Source organism: Jaculus jaculus, chromosome 1 (assembly GCF_020740685.1).
Source record: "Jaculus jaculus isolate mJacJac1 chromosome 1, mJacJac1.mat.Y.cur, whole genome shotgun sequence".
Classification (NCBI taxonomy): Eukaryota; Metazoa; Chordata; class Mammalia; order Rodentia; family Dipodidae; genus Jaculus; species Jaculus jaculus.
In genome coordinates, this window is record NC_059102.1 from 170,040,368 (window position 1) to 170,062,399 (window position 22,032).

The following is a 22,032-nucleotide window of genomic DNA, read 5'->3' on the forward strand; positions in this document are numbered from 1 at the left end:
TCTTCAAAGTCACAACTTATTTTGTTCCCAAATTAACAATATGGCTGTGTCCTACACACTTGGTATTGGTTTCAGAAACATAAAAAAAAAAAAATACATGGTGGTGCACGCCTTTGATCACAACTCTAAGGAGGCAGTGGTAGGAGGATCGCCATGACTTCGAGGCCACCCTGAGATTACCTAGTGAATTCCAGGTCAGCCTGGGCCAGAGTGAGACCCTACCTCAAAAAACCAAATACACACACACACACACACACACACACACACACACACACACATATATGTATATATGTGTATATATATATATATGTATATATATATATGTATGTATGTATGTATGTATGTATGTGTATATATGATGGTTAGAAATATATTAGGGGCCAGGGGTAGAATGTGGTACCTTAAATGGATGCCGCTCAATAATGCCGCTCAATATATTCAGCAGTCTATTAAAGCTTATAACATTAGATTTCCAGCGTCTAGCTGTAGAAGGTGTCACTGTGGGTAGATCCTAGGGTTGTGCCCTAAGTTGTATTTGGGGGAAGATCTGAAATTCCACCCTAAGGTATGCAGAGAGCAGTTTGAGTTCTACCTGAGTTCCCTGATGTTTGGCTTCTGGTTTTTGCCATTGCTTTTGGTGGTAAATTTTATCTTTTTCTCATTATAGAACTTCCCCTGGATTTACAAGCTTCAAATAAATTCTGTTCCTCCTATAAACTGTGCCTGATTTGGAGATTCATCCCAGCAATGTAAAGCTGACTACAACAGTCTCCCAACATCCAATGTCTGAACTCCTTCACCAAGAAAGGGAGAAGATGAAGCCAGGAAAAAAGGTATCGGCCTACGGTGAAACAGAGAAGTAGAGAGAATGTGTTGCCATTTAAATAGGATATTCCCGATAATTTACCACCCAAATCAGGACTCTGGTTGACAGTAGAAGATTCTGTTAGTGATTACATGTGATAATGATCATAAGCTGGAAATGATGCCATGTCAGTCCACTTTTTCACATGGCTATTTATCATTACCCTTTACCTACTTTTTTACTTCAATCTCTAGCTAGGTTTCTGGCTCCTCTGTCCACATGACACATGCCTACTCTGCTCCATAAACTGGTCCCTTAACACCTTGTATCAATGTGTGTCCATGCTTTTGTCTTATGCAATGTTACTCATCAGTGAAGACTGAATTCAAATGTTTCTATCTGCCCTCCCATCTTCACACATACACTCCTTCATTTACTCAGGACATTTATTCAGCATGTTAATATGAGCATGCCCACTTGCCTGGTTCTTTATCTCACTTGACTATGAACTTTCTGACCTTGGGGAAGGATGGTGTTGTGCTTACATCCTTAATGCCGGAGGTCAGCATCCAGCATAGCTCAGAGATAGAGGCTCAAAAAATGTGCTGCATGAATGAAACCAAACAAGAAAGGAGTCGTGAGATGATAGGATCCAGCTACCAGACTGAGTAAAGGAAAGGTGGAGGGAGGGATAATCAAAACAGGTGCAATAGTGGCACATCTGTCTTGGTGGAAACCAACTGCCCTCTAATTGGACTGGGGGCCCGCTCCATGGGAGGGAATACATCCCTGATACTGAAAACTTAAAACAGGGGTAGTCATGAGCCCTAGGGATGTAATGTCTGCTGCTATCTGGATAAATGTATATACTCTGCTCACCAAACTGCCTAGTAAACACTTCTCTTAATGTTCATACCCATGTATTAATGTGCCCTCACTTTTGGTAGAGAATCTCTTTTCAGATGGCAGTGAACTCAGAAGGCATCATGGTGCTGGAAAGAAGTGACAGGAGTGCTCAGTACTGCAATATCTCTATCACACCTTTCATGGCTCAGGGTCTATTGCAGAAGAGGTGGCAGAAAGAATGTAAGAGCCAAAGGAAGGGTAGGACTCCTTACAACATGCTCCCCCAAGAAACAAAATGGCCTGCATATCCATGACCTCACAGTGCCTGACACTACCTACACAAGACCATCTAATAGGAGGAAAAGATCATGACATCAAAATAAAACAGAGACTGATTGAGAGGCGGAGGGGATATGATGGAGAATGGAGTTTCAAAGGGGAAAGTGGGGGGAGGGAGGGTATTACCATGGGATTTTTTTTTATAATCATGGAAGTTGTTAATTAAAAAAAATTGAAAAGAAAAAAAACCTACCCCATGGCTGGGCATGGTGGTGCACTCCTTTAATCCTGGCAGTCAGGAGGCAGAGGTAGGAGGATCACTGTGAGTTCAAGACCACCCTGAGACTACATAGTGAATTCCAGGTCAGCCTGAGCTAGAGTGAGACCCTACCTTGAAAAATCAAAAACAAAACAAAAAAAACCTACCACTCTAGGGTTCTTAAATATATATATTTTTAATTTTATCTGTGAAACAGTTTTGAGACCCATTATATCCACTCTAAATGTTAGTGTAAATACAAAGATGAATGAATTTCGTCATAAAATATTCTAAGTAAAGAGACAAAAAAATAAGCATGGGCATGAGAAAAGTGGTAGGACATCACAAACATCTAGTTACTCCAATTTCTTGCAAATAACAGGGTGGAGGCTGCTGTGATTCTATTCTAGCTACTGCTGGACAGCTACTGGCTTACTGCACAATATCATCTTCTCCTGGAGTTCACTTAGATACTAGGTTGCTATTTTTTTAAAAATATATTTTATTTATTTATTTTAGAGTGAGGAAGAGGGAGATGGAGAAGGAGAGGAAGAGAGAGAGAGAAAGAGAGAGAGAGAAAGGGTGTGCCAGGGCCTCCAGCATCTGGCTTATCTGGGTCCTGGAGAATTGAACAGGGACCCTTTAGCTTTGCATGTAAATGCCTTAACCACTAAGCCATCTCTCCAGACCCTATTAGGTTGCTTTTAATGAGCACTGTATGTCACACAATGAGGTCATTCTCCTTATTTGACATGCAGAAAGCTGAGGGGAAAACTGTGGGTTTTTTCCCCCACAATATTCTTGCTGCTAAATTAATTTGGTCCCAACTTTTCTTTGCTGCTCTTATGATTCCTTTTAACTCACTCTCAAACTTTTATATTTTATATATATATTTACCCAAATCACAATATGTTCTTTTTAAAAGTAAAAAGAAATGAGTACAGAGCTGAGCAGTTGTTGAGGGGGTTTATCAGAATGGACATGCTGAACTTCTGGCCTTCACCTCTTATTACACTCCTAGTGTTAGGTGCAATCTCTAGCATTCAGCTTTATGCAACTCTTAGCTGGTCTAGTGAGTGTTGTGTGATTTACTTTATAACAAAGGGATAGCATGAATCATGTGATCTCTGGTTACTGAAAAATCAACAATGAAAAATAAGTTGAAACAGTCTGTTGGGAGCAATTTTTAAAAGAAGGTTGGGGGTACAAGTAAGATGAGTGTATGTGGTGTAATAAAAAATATTGCAGCAATGAAAACTTGGTGTATGCTTTCCCATGCTTGTCAGGTTGAATAAAATCTAATTTACTTTCCATAAATAATCTTAGAACTAGTAAGAGAGAGAAAGCAACACCTGATAGTTAGACTTGAACTGGTGATGACTTCTGAACTGTGGCATTATCACATGCTGGGCTGACATGTCCAGCCCAGTGAGCCAAGATAGTCTAAACAAGCTCCTAGAATAAAAACTTCAGACAGTTATCCTGAGACTGTTAAAAGGAAGCAAAACAGGCTACTTCATAATTTTGCCTACACATAGACAAAAGCAAGGCCAGAGTACCATCCACAAAGCAATCATAAAATGGCATTTTCATTTTTTCTTTTTTCTTTTTTGGGAGAGAGGTATGGGTGCACCGGGACCTCCTGCTGCTGCAAATAAACTCCAGATGCATGCACCACTTTGTACATCTGGCTTTACGTGGCCACTGGGGAATCACACCCAGGCCATCAGGCTTGGAAAGAAACTTCCCTTAATTGTTGAGCCATCTGTCAGCACTTAAAAAGTTATTTTTGGAGGAGCATGAGCCATATTGTTTGCCTTTTCATTTCTTGTAGACAAAGTACTCTGGTGGCATCACTAGCTAACTGCTTTATGGGGTTTCTCTTTCTTTCAGTCAATTTTGCAGAGATCTGTAGGTTGCCCAGCTCCACCTTCTGGGGGTTCATCACATTTGAATACAAGCACACAAAAGATGGGCTTAATGATCATCTAGGGATCTAGCAGCTTCAAAGCCCATGTACTTAGTTATCAGGGATGAAGGTTTTATCAACACCCGTTTTTATGCAATGTATCCCAGACTGGCTTTGAACTCTTGTTCTTCCCACTTTAACTTCCCAAGTGCTGAGATTAGAGGAGAGACATGTGTCACCACATCTGGCTCTTTACCATCTCCTGAAAAGCAGTATCAATGTCCATTCCACCCCTAGCACCAATTCTGCCCTGAGAGATGGTGTTAGGTTATGGATGACGCCCAACTTTGAAGACACTCGCAAGCCTCTGCCTTCATAGGACTGAAGGACAGTTGTCCCACTCCCTGACAATATCCAACATAGACCACTCCCATAAACCAACCACAGCCTCAGTGCTATGAAAAGTTCTTACCCATAGTTCTCTGTGTATCATGTTCCTTCTCTCACCCCAGCTGCTCAGTAGCAGTACAATCTCCTGGCCTCTGGCTGTAGGGACTTGGCAATGGCACTCTTTGCTCACTTGGCTTCAGCCTCCTCTCATTTCCTTGAAGACAAGAAACTCATTCCTACCTTAATAGCTTAATAGCACTTAGTAGTTTTCCTCTGCTCAGGTCTACTCATTCAGATTTCAGGGGGAAAGGAACCTTCTAAGAATTATCATAGAGTAAAAGTATCAAAGCTTCTTTGAACATGGTGAAGAGCAAACCATTTTGTAAGGCCACAAAATAGCTCCTGGTTAGGATCCAGAACCCACTAGTAGTTATTGAGGCTTTTCTAGCCAAAACACTACAAAAATTTTCCTCTGGATATGCACTGACTAGAAAGTTGCAGAAAAAGTATGTAAGTGGCCCCTGATTCAGGTGTAGAGGAATGAGGTCCAGATAGCTGTCCCTCTAGGAGTCCCACTCTTTGCTTCCATGGCCACTCCTCCTACATAATTCTTACCATTCTTTAAATTATACTAGTGTGATAGTTGGCAACATGATGGAATTTAGAACCGCAATGGAAACAAATCTCTGGGTATGTTTGTGAGCGTTCCTGGATTAGGTTGAAGTAGGAAGATCTACCCAAACATGGAGGCAACATTCTATGGGCTGGGGTCTGAGGTGAATGACAAGGAGAAAGCAAGCTGAGTGCCACATTCACCTTTCTGTGTCCTGTGGGTTCAAGGTAATCAGGTTCATGCTCATGTCTCCATGCCCGCCCACAATGGTGGACTATTACTTCAAACAGTGAGCCAAAGGAAACCAACCCTTCCTTCCTTAAGTTCTTTTCATTTGGTATTTTGTCATAGCAACAGGAAAAGTAACTAACACAACTAGTGTGTGTTGCCCATTGCCCATCTATTCCCAACAGAATGCAAACTTCAAGAGGCCAAGGAGTGTGTTATGTTCATCTCCAGATGCTAGCATCTCTAGTATTTCCAAGAATAGCTAACCCATGCCTTACATTGAACAGTATATACCATCTTCTCATTGGGTCCCTCTACCTCCGGCTGTCCATCTCCAATGCAGACAAAGCAGTCTAGACTATTTTCTAAAATAAAAGATTGATGCTTGGCATCTTCAAAAACTTACACATTCTCTCGTCAGGCAGTTACCACTTTCCTCCTACAATTCTTCTGTAACTCCAAGAACCTTGAGATTCAGTCATCTCGAATGGTCCCAGGCATGTCACATGCCTTCCAGCAGCCCAGCCCTGACAAGCGTTACTGCCTCTAACTGCAGTTTCCTGCTGCCCTTCCTTTCCCAAAGGCAATGAATGCTTTAGTGATCCTTTAATGCCCAACTGCCATGGTGCAAGCCTCGAGTGTGCTCTGCTAGCCTTCCTTCCTCTGTGCTTCCATAGCTGTCCTCCCCACAAACTGGTAGCTACGCTGGACCTCTGCCATGCCTCTTTGAATGCTTGCTGTCTTTCCTGAGACCTTGAGTATTTTGAGTGTGGGGAACCATCAGCTCAGTGCCTCTGTGGTTTCTGCTGTAACCTAAGAATCTGTATCTATCTTGAAGGGTGCCTGTGAATGAGCTAATTGCATATAAAGCAATGAGAACAATGCCTGAACAGAGAAAACACTATCCACATCCGCTATCCTTGTTGACTTCCGTATCCTTAGCATGGACCCAAAATAGCTTGGCCAACATGTACCGCTGTTGAGTTGATTAGAGAGTGGAACAGAAAATTCTAAATAAATAAATAAAATAAAATAATTCAGCTTTAGAGGTTTAAACCAGTTTGGGAATACTAACATGTTTTCCCCCAGTGGCCTCTCAAGTTTTTTTTGTGTGTGTAATCTCCCTGTTATCCCAAGTTCTGGGGTAAGAGTCAGGGTTTACCTGTAGTATGGAAAAAGGTTGATCCTATCTGAAAGCATCTTCCTTACAATATTATTTTAGAAATCTTGCTTGATTGCTATGCTGGAACTGTTTCCTCAGAATATAACTATCAAACCCAATTATATCAGGGGATGAGATTTAGACCCATCAGAACACAGTAGAGGTTGAATTGGAAAGTATATGGAGTCTGGATTATGAATTTAAATCTCTAAAAAATCCCAAGGGAAGCTTTAGCGTTCAAGAGCTTCAATGGCCCGTGAGAAACAAGGGAGCTAAGGAGGCTGAATGGAAGATAATGAATGAGAAGGTGGTAGACAGAGCTCTCTGATGTGCCACAGTGGGTGTCTAATAGAAATGTGGTAGATGCATGGACTTAAGCTCTACTCCTTTTACTCTTGAGGTGGAAAACAGGGTAGATTTATGATCCTCTCTGATTCCCTCATGCTATGCTTAATGAGAGGACTGGACTAAGTGAAGTTTGTTCCTTCCTGCATTAAGAGGAGGGTGTGGGTACGTGAGGCATGAGTCTAAATGCATGCTTCAACACATCCTGGGTGGTGGCTTGTGTTTGCATGTTTCCTTGGTTCTCTAGAGATTTCCAGGTGTCTCCGGGGCCTAACCCTGCTTACTGTGAGAGCCATCTCTGCATGTAGGGGGCATTCTGAGACTCAGAGCTCCCGAGAAATGGATGATTCCTGTAAGGTGACAATGAGACCAGGTGGGTCAACAAGGTGAAGACCAGGCTGTGAACAAATCATCCTGGGAAGCAAAGAGTATCCTCTCAGATGATTACAGAGCTTGCTCCTCCATACAGCCTCATATGAAGCTAAGAAACTTGAGACATGAAACATCCTCGAGGTTTGTATGTCATTTACAAGTGCATTCAGCTAACTTTTTCAAGTCATGTAACTGTGAAGTCAGGCACCTGCCATCATTTCCATTTCCTAAGTGAGTGCAGGACACGTGACCTGTCCCAGGTTGGGAATTTGCATAGGCTTTGTTAGAGCCAAGAATGACAAAAGTTTCTACTGGTTTTATCCAAGGAAAACGAATTCTAGAATGGAGAATGGATTTCAGAATAAGGTGATCTTGATTAACAGGTGCCTTATTAAAACTGTATAGTAGAGTGAATTTTAAGGCAGAATTAAAACTTTAGTTCAGTGATATGTTAGGGGAATAAATTAAAATTTATTAAATTATAATTAAAGCTCTGCTATTGCTCTCATCTGTGACAGTATTTCAAAGGATTATATTACAATAGTGTATAGCTGTCTCACATGCTGGATAAGTAAATGTATTATTCTTTTTTCATACTGTCTTGAACACGTGAACTGAAATACAGACTCAGTAGCTTTTCATATTTCCCCTATGCAATTTTCTACAAGTTTAATTTTTTACATTCATACTAACTAGAAATGGGCAAGTGAGAGGGTTTTTCTTTCAGCCTATTGCTGATTGGGGGGAGGTGGGGACACTTGAACGATATATACAAAAAAATCATCCTCACCTGTGGCTCGGTGATAGGACTATATATTCAAAGGGCAAAAAGCATTTGGCCTGATGGCATGGGGGACACTTAATCTTTTCCAGCCTGACTGGCTCTGGGAGTTTTGCCCAGTAGCTGGCATTGTGGAGATTTACCCAGCATGCTTGATTGAGTCTGGCCCTGGCTGAGTGGATTACATTTCACCCAGCACTGAAATCACTCAAAATTCCCCTGCTCCATCCAAAGACACAGAAATAAAAGAACCAACTTGTGGTCTTGCTGAGAAGAGAAACTTGTGGCTAGCCATTCTTGCACCCTTTATTTTCTATGTACCAAAAGCAAATTGATCCAAGAGAGAATTTCAAACACATGAATTCACACCCCACATATTTCATCTTTTCTCATCATATCTGTGGTCTTAGAGCTCTAATAAAGTTTTGGTGGCCAAAATGTTTTTAGTTTTTTAGTATCCCAGCATTAAGAGGGTTCATTCTTAAGCATGACACTTGAAGTGAAGGGTGGAACAAGGCAAGAGGCCAAATTAGTCTTTTTAAAGAATGTCTTGGCCCAAATATCACACTGATATCATACACACACAGTAAGTCAGTTGAAGCTCACTTCTACTCTCTGCTTTCACTTCCCTGTTCTGGTAGAAGTTCTCTGCTTCCTGAATTGCTGTGTCACCTCCTGAGGGAGATGATGGCAGGTACTTTTCAATGAGGAGCTGAGCTTACAACAAACGGAAGTTAGCTTCAACATCTTAGATGTTTCCCTGAGATACTTACATGTCCTCTCTGTGTGACAGTGGTCACAACAATGAGTGACTCCTGGGCTTTCATCAACAGCACCCTGAACTAACAGCAATCCCAGGGCTATGACACTGCTCGTTGCTTTGCATGTTCTATTACAACGGTCATTCCCCTTAACTCTTAAGACTCCTGTTCCATGCTTGGCCTTCAACTTTGTCATAATCACTAATCTCAAAATTATCCTACTAATGAAAAAAAGTCATATATTATCCATGCAATTCTTCTAAAACCTTTAAGAAAACAGAATTTTTCTTCTCACGGAAGGGATTTTTCTGGAGGTTGTAGAAGAGATATCTATTTTACAAATAGATTAAAAGCTAAGAACTAAATTTATGTACATTCTAAGTAGTCACACATGATCTTCCTGATCTCAGAACTAAGCAAATGAAGTCCAAAGAACAAAAATTTCTTTGGGGTTGTGGATCTTTGAAACACTGTGTCTTTCCACAGGCTAGGGGTACAGCTCAGTGGTAGAATGCTTGTCTACATGTATGGAAGCACTGGGCTCCATCTCCGGCATCAAAAGCACAGAAACACTCTACTGCAAGGCCCTGGGTGTTATGCCGAGCCCTAGCATGAAGTAATGTCCACACATTCAGCTATCACACTGAGTTAAGTTTTTGTAATATAGCAAAGTGTCCATTTCCCTTTATCTTTTTCTAAGGGACTTCCCCATACTTCTATACACTTATTTTTATTTTTGTTTGCTTGTGATGTGACAGAATCTATGTGGCCAAGACTAGCCTTGAACCTCTGATCCTCTTGCCTCACTTTTCTAAGTGCTAGGATCACAGGTGTGCTCCATCAATGCTGGATAGTTTCTTGAAGGAGAAACTGACACAGGTCTTGGCATAGTGCTGCAAATGCACTCAGAAACGCTCTGCTGCTTTCGAGAGCTACAGAGATGGTGAGCTTGAGACTGCTCCCTTCAGTACTTGTACATCTCCTGGGCCCTCTGCTGCTTTAATCTACCTCTTCTACAAAGATATTTCTTCATATGCAACTGAGTAGAGCTCAAGCAAGGCTCCAATAATTTCTGAATGTTCTGAAGATGTCTGTACCACATCTGAGGAACACAAAAGTACAAGAGGGGATCACTCATGGCATATCCAAAGTAAATAATCCATAATTCCTCATGGTTTAATTTCAGTCACAACTTTGTCCATTAAACAAAAGATAACCGATGTGAATCCAAGAGTTATTATATTAAATATTGTTGACCAGCAGAAGAAACCATCTAACCTCTGCTTAATCAGAACTTTCATCTGCACCTAAATTATCATGTATTCATTACCGCCTAGCTGCCCCCTCCACCCCTCGTAGCCAGCTTTCTGTTCTGTATTTTGTTGTTTGCATGTGCATGTGTGCAGGAACATGTAGAGGGCAGAGGCTGATATTGGCTATCCTGCTCAGTCAGCATCCACCTGTTGAGCCTGGAGCTCAGTGATGCAGCTAAGCTAGCTAGCCAATGAGCCTCTAGAAGCTTGTCTACCTCACCAGTGCTGATTATAGGCACGTGTCATGATGCCCAACATTTTATGTGGGTTTTAGGGACTCACTCAGGTCCTCCTGCTTGTGCGGAAAGCACTTTGCACACTGAACCATCTTTATATGATGTTTCTAACTTGGACGCTGCCAACCTCTGAGGCTCCACTCCCATCTCTCCTAGGAAATTATTTCTGGCTTTCACTGATGTCTTTAAACTCTAATTCCACTTATTTTGTACATATGGGCAACTGTATTTCCACAAATGTACAGGTGCTGGGCCTTACTTCCTTGTGTGATCACAATGCCTAGCTGAGTCTTGTCATAATATTGACTTGATGGAATCCTGGGCCTATAGGAATACAAGCTGTGTTACATCCCTCTGCACACCTCATGTGACCTATGGGAGTTGGGCCTCTTCAACTCATTGTTCATTTAAAATTTGAGATGTTTTAATTAAACTAAAATGACTTAGACCTTCTAACCCAAGATATGATTTTAATTATAGATAAGTATAAAACTAAGGCTTTTTCCTAGCCTTCCATGCTATCTACGCATGCCTCTGACAACATCTTGATGTGCAGTACAAAGGCTTTACTGTAATTGTTTCAGAATCTCTGGCATTCCCAGTTGGACCAAGTAGGCCTCACCCTCTCCTCATGACTAAGTCCAGAGAATGTGAGGTGACAGAGTTCTGTGACTTTTTAACCTGAGTAGTATTCCACCCATTGTCCACATGTCTGAGTCACAGTGCCCATATCTCTCGATCTCTGGGAACAGCAAATGTGAGGTACTTGGGTAAACTGTGCCTAACCCAATATTCAAGTACTTTAATAGACACTTTAAACCAGGTGGCATTACCATACATGGCACACACCCAACTGTGGAAATGCAACGGGCCCCATCTTTTCCTTAAATGACATCGTAAGATGTGAAGTTGTGCTACTTTTTGCCAGGTATGAGCAACAAATATTTCTTTCTACACCAAAGTCTGCTGCTTATTTACAAGGAGTATAATGGGGGATAGTTAACAGGGTACCCAGACAGAGGTGGGATTACAGGTTCACAATAGGGACACTAAAATGAAAAGCACTTTGGCTCAGTGAGCAGGGCCTAGGTCCAAACTCAAGTGTGCTACTTGGAGCCATGTGACTTTGAGTATGAGCTTTTTCTCTCACCATCCAAATGGGAATATGACTATCTTCCCCACAAGATAGTAAGTTAAACAGAAGATGCATAAAGCGTCTGGCACACTGCTTCAATAAGCAGATACTCAGTCAGAATTACTATATTTATTATGATAGAGTCTTTGACTTCTAATTGGATAGTTCAGTCTTCATTAGAATTCATCCAGAACTAGTTAGAATTCTATCATGTCTTCTGTCTGTAAGGCTGTTAAATGCCTGGAAAGGTTACTTAGTGGACAAAAGGGTTAGAGCATTAAGGTAGAAGGATGGTGTCTCTGTTCCCACTCCTTTAAGCCCCCCGCCCCAACACAAATACATGCACATACATATACACAAGCCCCAAACTAAACCTGTATGCCCACTAGTCCATGTGTTAACCTGACTTGCTGAAAATGCCTGTGGTCCAGTATTTCCAAAAACTGATGCTGGGAAAATGAGGCCCCAGAGAACTAACCATATATATGGCATCAGCAGAAATGGAGAGGGAAAGAGGGAGGACAGGAAGGAGAGGGGACCAACTGCTACATATGCTTGTCCTTAACCATGTAACGGCTCTCATGTGCCGAGACTCCCATCTGATGAGAAGAAATGACACGAAGGTCATGGATGGACCTCACAGTCCACTGTGAAAGTTCTTGAAGCACCTTTAGCCCCCACAGCTTCTTCTCAAAGAGGCCACCATCTCCAACAGCAACAAGCATCCCATTAGCATCATTTGGGGGAATCTTGTGTTCCAGAAGCACCATTAACTCCTCCAGCTGATAGGCAAAGGCAGAGACTTGGAGCACAAGGGTATGTATTGCTTGATGAAAATCACCTTCCGCTGGGGTGAAATGCACTTGCTGATCTTCTAAAAGCTTGGCCAACATAGCGTGAAAGGTACGGTAAGCCTGGAGGTTCTCTTGTAGTCGCTCGGCCTCAGTCAGCTCACTCCAGTGATCAGTGCTTGCCATTGGCACACCATCCACAGAGTCCACGTTGATATTCTTGCTCAGGCCCTGATGCTTCACCTGGCCAAGGATACAGCAAAAGATGACACCCATCTTCTGTATCATATATAAAGCAGCCTTCACTTCTCTGAGCAAGGATCTAAGTTGGAAGGAAAATAATCTACAACAGAAACTCTTCATTTGGGGAGCCATGACTGAACTTTAGGGAAGACTCCACATTCTCTGAAATTGAAATCAGTGTACTTCAAAAATGTTTTACTTTCAGGCTGGAGAGATGGCTTAATGCTTAAGTGCTTGCCTGTGAAGCCCATGGAGCCCAGTTCAAGGCTCGATCCCCCAGGACCCACGTTAGCCAGATGCACAAGGAGGCACACGTGTCTGGAGTTTGTTAGCAATGGCTGGAAGCCCTGGCGCACCTATTCTCTCTCTGTCACACTCAAATAAATAAATGAAAAAAAAAAAAAAAAGGTTATTATCTCTTTAAAAAAAAAAATGTGTTACTTCCAGTATGTTTTGAAGGATAAAATTTGTTTGTCTATGTCAAACCTTATTCTGGAACCCAGAGTGTTTCAGTCATACTGGACTTTAGGTATCTGAAACACACAGAAAACAACGGGCATGCATATGGGCCCATAGAGTAGCTACTACCGAAATGCTTTGTCCCCTTGGTCCACTCTCATTATGAGACCAAGACTTTTAAAGAAAGTTGGAAGTGACCTTTAGAAAAGGTAATGTCTGATTTCTGACTGGCAACATAATAGGTTCTCATAGCCCTTAAATTTAGAACTTTAAGTAGGGCCTTGGAATATTATGACAGCAGGCCTTTAGGTGGAGTGTTGGGGAAGATCCTTCTTTACCAGAAAACCAACCTGGAACTTTTAATTTCTTAAACATTTGACAGCTCCACAAAACCCCGATGATTCTTCCAGGGGATTCTGATTGCTGTTGGTCACAAGAGACATTTTTGATGTGGAACACTAAAATATAGGTAGCTAATAATAACTAGCAGAAGTTAATGTCTCCCAAATTCATATTGCTCTTCTTCCTAATCCTACAAACCTTTCATTTACAAAGCTCAAAACTCAGAAAATGTCTACAAAGAACCCAAACTTAGAGGGTCATGGTTAATCTAATTTGGTAGGTTGGGTTCAAGAGTAAAGATGATCAAATTATTTTTGCATTCAAGGGACAACATGTCTCTTAAAACAGCTTGGAGGAAGACAATAAAATTACATGAGTTTCCTCAAGAGACAAGGTCATGTCAAATGACTGATGTCCCTAGACTATAGAAGTAAAACCTTTATAATTGGTTTTGGGGCTGGGACATGATAAGGAGCTAGGTTGGGAGAGTTGAAGGGAAAATACAACAGCAAAATAGACAACTTACATAAGATTCCATAAGAGCAGTCAGGTCTGAACGAATCTTCCTTGCTAGCCAGATAGAGCGGTTACAGAGGTCCCGGCGGTGAAGGGTCAGTGGTGAATGCTCTGCAAAAGCCATCCTCTAACTGTCCCAGGGAAAAGTGAGCTGATTTGCTTCTGTCTACACTGGTCCAAATAAGAAATGCGACTCTCACAGACCAGATCCACTGGGCATTCTCTAATGGGATTGTGCACCCCTACCCCCACCCTCTGTCTGACTCAGAGGTGGCAGCAAATTCCTGGCTGTGGATTTTTGTGTCCGTGGAATCAAAGGGCTCTTTTTAATCAGCCTTTTTTTTTTTTTTCCCTGCAGTGTCTGCCTCCATCTCTCCCCTTCTCTCAGTTCTTAGCACACTTGTTTTTATGTCATTGTTTTGCTTTTGTACTTAGCAACAAGGTCACTATCACATTAATCCTCATGACACCCCTGCCTAATGTAATCAATGTTATATGCACATAGAATGTGCTCATTTTCTTATCCTTTTTCTTAATGCTTTTCATGTTTTTAAGCTTGTTTGTTTTGGCCTGGCCGTGTTCAGTATTTCTGTTAGTAGAGCCATTTAGTCAATACCTACCATGGATCAGACACTGTGATAAAAGACTGTTTAAAAACTTATTTGAATGCATAAATCTGGGAAAAATATTAGTTTTCTCATTTTATAAGAAACTTAAGTTCAAAAATGTCATGTATACAAGTTTATGAACATATCTTCAGTTCTATAGTTTTCTACAGTTGTTTTTTCCATTGACTTTCCAAATTCTTTGGGTCAAGTTCACATTTTATGCAAGAAAAGTTATGTGAAATAGTCCTTTCTACTCCCAGCCTTTTGGCATTTTTAAATTTAGTGTAATTTATACTTGTTTAAAAACCAGGTAAGGAAGAATCTCTAATTTTAATCATGGTGCCTTCCTAGTAGCTATGGATATGGAAGGCATTGTTGAGGCCTGTTTTCTATTGCAAACACCCAACCCTAACTTGGTAACATCTCTCAGGCAGTCTCACTCAAGTGACAACATGCTTCTTCAGCCCTGTCTCAATCATATCACAAGCTTATTAACCAGAGAATGAGCTACACTTTGAAATGAGCAGAAGAGTTAAAAGGCGATTGTAGGGTTTCTCAGTCTGTTGTACTGATCTCAATGGATAATTCAAGATAGCTCATGTTTGCATGTTTCATCCCCAAATATATCAATTAGTGTTCACTATTTCACATGAAAGATGCTGTCAATAATCTGAAACATATGCCACCTCCAGTGGAACATAAGTAAACAATAAATGGGAACTAAGAATGAGAAGGAAAGGAGCCCCCAGGTGGATGTCACAGAACTTCTGAGAAGGCTAGAAGATTAGGTATGCATTTCTTGATTCCCCCTCACCCCGTCCCTGAGGTAGGGTCTCACTCTAGCCCAGGATGACCTAGATGGAATTCACTATGTAGTTTCAGGGTGGCTTTGAACTTGCGGCAATCCTCCTACCTCTGCCTCCAGAGTGCTGGGATTAAAGGTGTATGCCACCATGCCTGGCTTATACATACATTTTTAAGTTAGTATTTGTTATGGGTATTCAGCTTTGTGAAGACTCACTGATGTTACATGTTACATGTTATGAAAGTTCTGACATCAGAATAAAATTTATCTCAGCATCATAATTACACCTTCTGCTAGAGCAACAGGGCTACTTTTCCTAGTAGGTTACTGAAATATCAAAAAGGTTTCCAAGCTTGCTGAGCACAGAACCACATGTCATTCCTACATTAGGAATCAAGATACTTAATTCTCAACCCAAAGCAAACAACCGCCTCTTTCATATAAAACCTGCCCTGGGGACATCTTGTTTTCTTATTTAGCAGCCCCATGTGTTTTATCCCTGCCATAACTAACTCAGGACAACCAAAGAAGACAGACAGCTTTTATTTTTCCTCCTTACATACTTATTTTTGATATGCTTACCTAGATTAAGAGAAAACAAGGTTTTGAAAAGCAAAGTATCCTTTTTATTATAATTTCTTTTTACACAACCTTTTAAACCTAGATTCAGGTAACTCTCCCATCAAAGGAGAAGGGTCCTGCACATTTTAAACAGGCAAAAAAGGCTTTAGGAAATATAACTGATCCATTACAATATTCCAATTTTCTTGAGTACATTGGGAAATGGGAAAAAGACAGGAGGAAGGAAAATTGGTACTTCAGTGACTCTGTAATAACCTTACTTAGGCTGATAGTTTATTTCATGGTGTTTTCTCCAAACAGGTACAAAGGAGGTTCAAGCACTCTACATGGATGTTTATCTGTACCTTAAAAAACATTTTCTCTATCCTCAAGACTCCCAGCCAGTGTTTGTTTAATCCCTCTCAAATACATTAAGGCGTCTGTCTACCTATGTGAAATACCCCAGGTGACCACAAACATGAAGGAAGTACATCTTCCAGTAACATTGAACAGTAGTTAATCTCATCTATATTCACAACATTGAGAACTGCCAATTCAAGATGGACAAAATGAAGTATTTAAAAGGTAACAAAATTTGAGTAAGAGTATGAAATACAGATTTTTGAAATTGAAAGAGCTCCTTGGGAGGACAATGAAATAAACATGGAAACAAAAAGAAATGGGGCTTAGCTTGCTAAGATGACTCTTTTCTATGCTAGCACTCTTTCCACAAAAGAAAAATCTAAAATCCATGAAAAATATCTTAAACTTTATTGCAAATTGATACAATAATTTACGGTCAGCAAATGATAGCTATGAAGATGACCCAACCCCCCAAAAAATTAGGAGAAAAGGAATTTCTAATTATTAGAACTAATTAGTTGCTTTCATAGGGAAGGGAGTGAAGTACAGGGAAGAACATGCTGTTCCCCATCCCAGAAAGAGAAGATGTTTACAGTGGAGTTTGCTTTTCTGTGGTGGCTGTGATATCTGATAAGTAACCACTGCAAGTGAAATTATGGAGCAAAGTCCTATAGTGAAAGACAAAGAGTAAGTGTAGGCTACACACTGCTGGCTCAGAAATGGTAAGTAGAGTAACTCTGTTACAGACCCATTCCATCAATCATATCTTCAAATCCACTCAATAGACCATCAACTGCAAACCCTCCCTGTGAGCAGGAAAGCATATGCTACATCCTTTCTATCTTGATTCCATTCTCTGCCCTTACATGGGAGGTGGCAAATCTGCAGCACTCTGAAAAGAACAATAGTGCATTTAAGACTGTTCACTGTAGGTGTCTTACTCCCCATTCCCTGGCATCCCAACAACAGACTCTCGTGGGTGTACAGTCAGTTTCTTTCAGAGATTACATTTTGCAACTCCCCTTTTTGGGGAAAAAATTAATCCAAGAGAAAATTGATAAATTTCATAGCTTTCATGTTTGTGAAAAGCATGCTGTTCCTTATTGTGTTCTCAGCCAGACTTCACTGATTCCCAACAGCCATCATATACTTCTGACAATAAACAACTGGGTGACCTTCAATTGTCAATTGTCATTTTTGAGGGTCACAGAAGGATAGGAATTACCCTTCTAATTCTCTCAAAATAAGTCAAAAGAAGTTTTTAGACTCCTGAGAGTAATAAGCTTGTAAAAACCATTATCCGTGTTTCCCATTGACAGTAGTAATAAATAAATAAACAATTCATAACCTATATCCCTATTCCAAGGGAAGTGGTAATTCTGGTGAAAGCCAAAGCCACTATTTCATAAATTTTTCAAAAAATCAAAGCCTTTTCTCTTTTGAGGTGTAACTAAAAGGGAAAAAAAAAGCCATTTTCTGTGACTTAAATCTTTAGAACTCTTAGATTTTGTTCTTTCATGAATGTCAGGGTTCAGGTCTTTACTAATTGGGAGCTAGAATGAACAAAGCAAAAAAAAAAATCAAAGGAAGGGTCAGTTAGGTCAGAAAGACGGAATATATGCAAAGAAATAAATTTATAAGAGAAAATCTTTTATCTGTAATTCAGACTCTGAACAACATTCCTCATCCTCTCAAAATTCCTAATTCGCAATGTTCTTACAAATCTGAAGGAGCAAATTAGTTACCATGAACATACAATCCTTCCCTAAGAAGGCTTCCAGAAAAGCACTAGGTTGCTGTAGTGATTGTTAGTGCTGAGGACCAGCTATCTTCGAAGGCCACTGGAGCTATGATTTTAGAGGCTGGCTGTGCTTCTTCAACCCTATCCCTTGTCTTCAAAGTACCTCTTGTGGAAAGGATCCCATTGTCAGAATAATCTACTCTCTCCCAGCCCCACAAAGTACAGCAACGAAGACCCTCCCCCCCAAAAAAAATCAGACTTTCGTTAATAAATAAGGAATCTCAGGTTCCACAACACAAAACACATATGTTCAAAGTGCAAATTTCTGCCTTAGCCTAGGACTTTTCCCACTGTCTCACTAGTACAGAGCCCTAACAGCCAAAAGGACTGAGAAGAGGGCAGACCCCTCCCTCTTGGAGGTCTGTTTCCAAGCAAGTGAGCACCATTAAGAGCCATATGGAGGTTTGGGAGGGGGACTGAGGTGCTGGGATCCATCAAAGAGGAGGGAGGTGGTCCCCATGTATACTTCCTTCCCACACCCCAGTGAGGAATGGAGGAAGAGGGGTGAGAGATGTGTACTGTTTTAACAGCACTCTGCTAAGGGGCCCTAAAGTGCCAAGTCAAGCTGCCAGCCTCCAGAGATTAGGATTATATATTTGAGGATAAGTGTGTTGCAATAGGTAGAAGCCAGAACCATAGGGCAGCAGTAGAGGAGGAAAGGATTTCGAAGACAGTAATACACTATGAAGAGTTAAAAGCTGATCCAGAGCACATCAGAGTTACAGGCTGGAAGAGGAAGCCCTGCTGATAAGCAGGAAGCCTGCCGCTGGCTGGAACCGAGTTTGAGGACAACCCTTACTTTAGAGCTGCTGCGGCGGCTTCTTTTTCATCTACCATTCCAGTGAAGGCAACATCAATTTTTTTTAAGGGAGAGAAGATAGGAAGTTTAGGGGGTAGGATGTGTGTGCTGTGATCCACAATGTGTAAAGAGCAGGCCCTTCAGTTATTTTACTAGATTTTAAATGCTTTACATTTTTTTTTTTTGTCATTTTTATCTTTTAAATATAAAGTCTGCACTGTCCCAGTGCCCAAAGTCTTCCTTTCCATTAAGGTCCAGTAGAGTCTGAATCTTCAATCAGAACCTCTGTGGTAGCACCGAGTATATCTGAGTTCATGACCAGCCCTTCAGTGCCCCCACTGCTTCCACTTCCCACAAAGAGCTTCCCATCAGCCATCAGGCTCACCCGTTCTGTTCCACTGCAGTATGACTTTGACATCCCTTCAGCTTCTAGCAGCAGACACTCTCCAGATGTTGAGTTTCCCAAGGGCTCAGGAAGAAGGGGAAGTCCCTGACCATCTGAAGGTTGTGTCAGGGACTCTGGGTTAGTGCCTAAGATATCTGTGCTGGTGATGAGGGCACCTGCGTTAGCAGCCAGAGCCTCTGCAATCAGCACCTCAGGGTGGCTTTTTGCTTTGTGTGCCACTACACTGTCCTTCTTCTCAAATTTTTTCCCACAGATATTGCAAGAGAACTGGTAGAAGGAGTCTGCGTCATGCTTCTTCATGTGCCAATTAAGGGACGCCTTCTGTCGACACGTAAATCCACAGATCTCACATCTACAGAGAGGCAAAGAGGAAATGGGTGAGAAACAGAAACACCGAGCTTTGATTTAAGGCCAGGGGAATAATAGAATACTCATTTATACACATAACAATTACACATAACATATACTTCTTATGAAGAACTAGGAAGCCACTAGATGGATGATTTGTTTGCTTAAAAAACAAACAAAATCAGCTTAATCCCAGCACTTGGGCAGAGGTAGGATGATCGGTCATGAGTTAGTGGCCATCCTGGGACTACATAGTGAATTCCAGATCAGCCTACTAAAGTGAGACCTTTCCTCAAAAACAAACAAAAATGTCACAAAAGAAACTTCCCCAACTGATATTCAGTCTTTTAATTTGGTAAAAGTAAGCAAAAGTGACAAAGTTTGCAAGGGACAAACGAGCCTTCCAGCGAGGTACATGAACTTCTACCCAGAAACCCACTAGCAAATAAGCACTCACTGTAATGGCTTCTCGCCAGTGTGAATCATCCGGTGTACTGCCAGATTGTGGGAGCTCTTGAAGGCCCGAGCACAGTATTCACAGATATAATCCCTTTGATCTAAATAAAAGGGAAAACAACAGTGAATGTTCCATTTAGACACCTCCTAAGTATCACACAAAGTAGCTCATACAGGGGACTTCCGGTTAAGAAGGCGGCGTAGGTACCACGCCAAAGCAGCCTGGGGGGAAAAAAGACCAAAAAAACTCAGCAAAATACACACTTTTACTAAAAAGTGAGGTGTATAGGAAATTGAAGCGGCAGCAGTGAAGTAGAAGAGTTCCAGAGCATCCAGAGCCCGCACAGGCAGGAAAAGCGGCTCCGGCAGCTCGACCAACCGCTGTGGCCGCGGCGCAGCAGAAAGCCACCAGACTCGGCTCCAGCCTCAGGAAAAGCCAGGTGCGGGAGCTTCCCCTCACACCGCGCTCTCCGCAACTCAGGAAACGTGAGGGGAGAGCGGCAGCGAGCAGGGGAGGAGCAGACTGCGAGGTAGAAGAACGCTTGGAGCAGCGAGAGAACCAGAGCAGCTGCGGCTCCCTCCCCTCCCCCACCACCTGAGCCCAGCTCCGGCAAACAGAACAGCAGCCCGGACCGGCCACGCCAACTTGGGCTGACAGCGGGACCCAAGCAGGAGCAGAGTTCGGCAGCAACATCAGCGGCTCCAGCACCAGTAACAGCGGCCCCAGCAGCAGCAGACCCAGGAGTGGCAGCAGCGGCAGACTCGGCAGCAGCAGTTTCAGGGGGAGCAGCAGCAGTGGACACAACAGCAGCAGCTTCAGCAGCAGTGGTAGCTCCAGCAGTGGCAGCTACAGCAGCAGCAGAGGCAGCAGCAGCAGCGGTGGGTGCAGCAGCAACACCTTCAGCAGCAGTGGCTACAGTCCCAGCAGGGGCAGCTTGAGCAGCAGCAGTTCCAGCAACAGGGGTGCTGATCTGCAGGGCCACACTTGCCAGGCTCGGTTTGCCCCGCAGGAAAACCAAGTGCCCAGCTCCAGAAATCAGAACAGCAGCCCGACGACCCAGGCAGCAACTTGACTGAGACCAAAATCATCCAAGGTAACTGGGATTGCACCAGGGAAGGGTCTCACTTGGTCGCAAGCTGACTTGGATCCCTCAACAGACCAGAAATCTTAACCTCTTTGTTGATAGAGGATCTGGTCGTTATAATAACTACTCTTGCATACATACTTGGGGATGTTTTTGATTGAATGTGTGCAGTGTTTAGTTAAATTTTAGAATCTACCTGTATTTTATTCCACTCAGCCTGCTTGAATACTCCTATAGCAGGGAAACTCAACCCCTAAGAACATCTTGTAGATACTCTGAGAGTCTTAAGAGCCACACCTAACACCTTAAGGTCCTACCCTGAAAATATATTACATCAAATCAATTGATACAGCTAAGAATACACAGCTAGCTAGAAAATCCAAGCATAAACTTAATCCAAGATGCAAAAATATATACATTATAACACAAGAAACACTAAAAAGCAAGATGACATAAATCCACCTAAAAGTATTAATGCATCAGAAATGTCCTCCAGAGAGAAAGAGTTAGAGGAAATGCCTGAGAAAGAGTTCAAAAGAATAATTATAAATATGTTCAAAGAGGTCAAAGAACACATGAAAACAATCAAGGAAGAAATCAAAGAGGAAATCAAAGAGGAAATCAAAGGAATCAAAGAAGAGGCAGGACACCAATTTAATGAAATAAAGAAGGCAATACAAGACATAAATAGGGAAATAGAAATAATAAAGAAAAACCAGTCAGAATTACTAGCAATGAAGAACACAGTTAATGAAATAAAAAACTCTGTAGAAAATCTCACCAGTAGGATGGATGAGGGAGAGGACAGAATATCTAAGCTAGAAGACCAGGTGGCAGACCTAATGCAGTCCAACAAAGAGAAAGACAAACTTATAGAAAAGTATGAGTGGGAATTTCAAGATATTCGGGACACTATGAAAAGATCCAATATAAGAATTCAGGGCATAGTAGAAGGAGAAGAACTCCACTCCAGAGGCATAGTAGGCATCTTCAACAAAATCATAGAGGAAAATTT

The 22,032-nt window shown here is 41.8% G+C and overlaps 2 protein-coding genes across 5 annotated transcripts in view; both read right to left on the reverse strand.

The window, feature by feature from the left end:
- Positions 1-11,698: 11,698 nt before the first annotated feature.
- On the reverse strand, positions 11,699-13,983 carry Cntf (ciliary neurotrophic factor). Its single transcript, XM_004667705.2, has 2 exons — positions 13,796-13,983; positions 11,699-12,468 (listed from the first exon to the last, which is right to left on the reverse strand). The coding sequence occupies exons 1-2, from the start codon at positions 13,907-13,909 to the stop codon at positions 11,980-11,982; spliced, it is 603 nt and encodes a 200-aa protein (XP_004667762.1). The 5' UTR covers positions 13,910-13,983; the 3' UTR covers positions 11,699-11,979.
- A 1,818-nt stretch (positions 13,984-15,801) lies between these two features.
- Zfp91 (ZFP91 zinc finger protein, atypical E3 ubiquitin ligase) overlaps positions 15,802-22,032 on the reverse strand; it is a 42,848-nt gene continuing 36,617 nt past the window's right edge. For all 4 annotated transcript variants that reach the window (XM_045155739.1, XM_045155730.1, XM_004667707.2 and 1 more), the window contains exons 10-11: positions 19,934-20,033; positions 15,802-19,480 (exon numbers count right to left, since the gene is read on the reverse strand). In XM_045155739.1, coding sequence (XP_045011674.1) covers positions 18,970-19,480; positions 19,934-20,033 — 611 coding nt within the window. In that variant the 3' untranslated portion in view covers positions 15,802-18,969. The remainder of the gene's footprint in view (positions 19,481-19,933; positions 20,034-22,032) is intronic.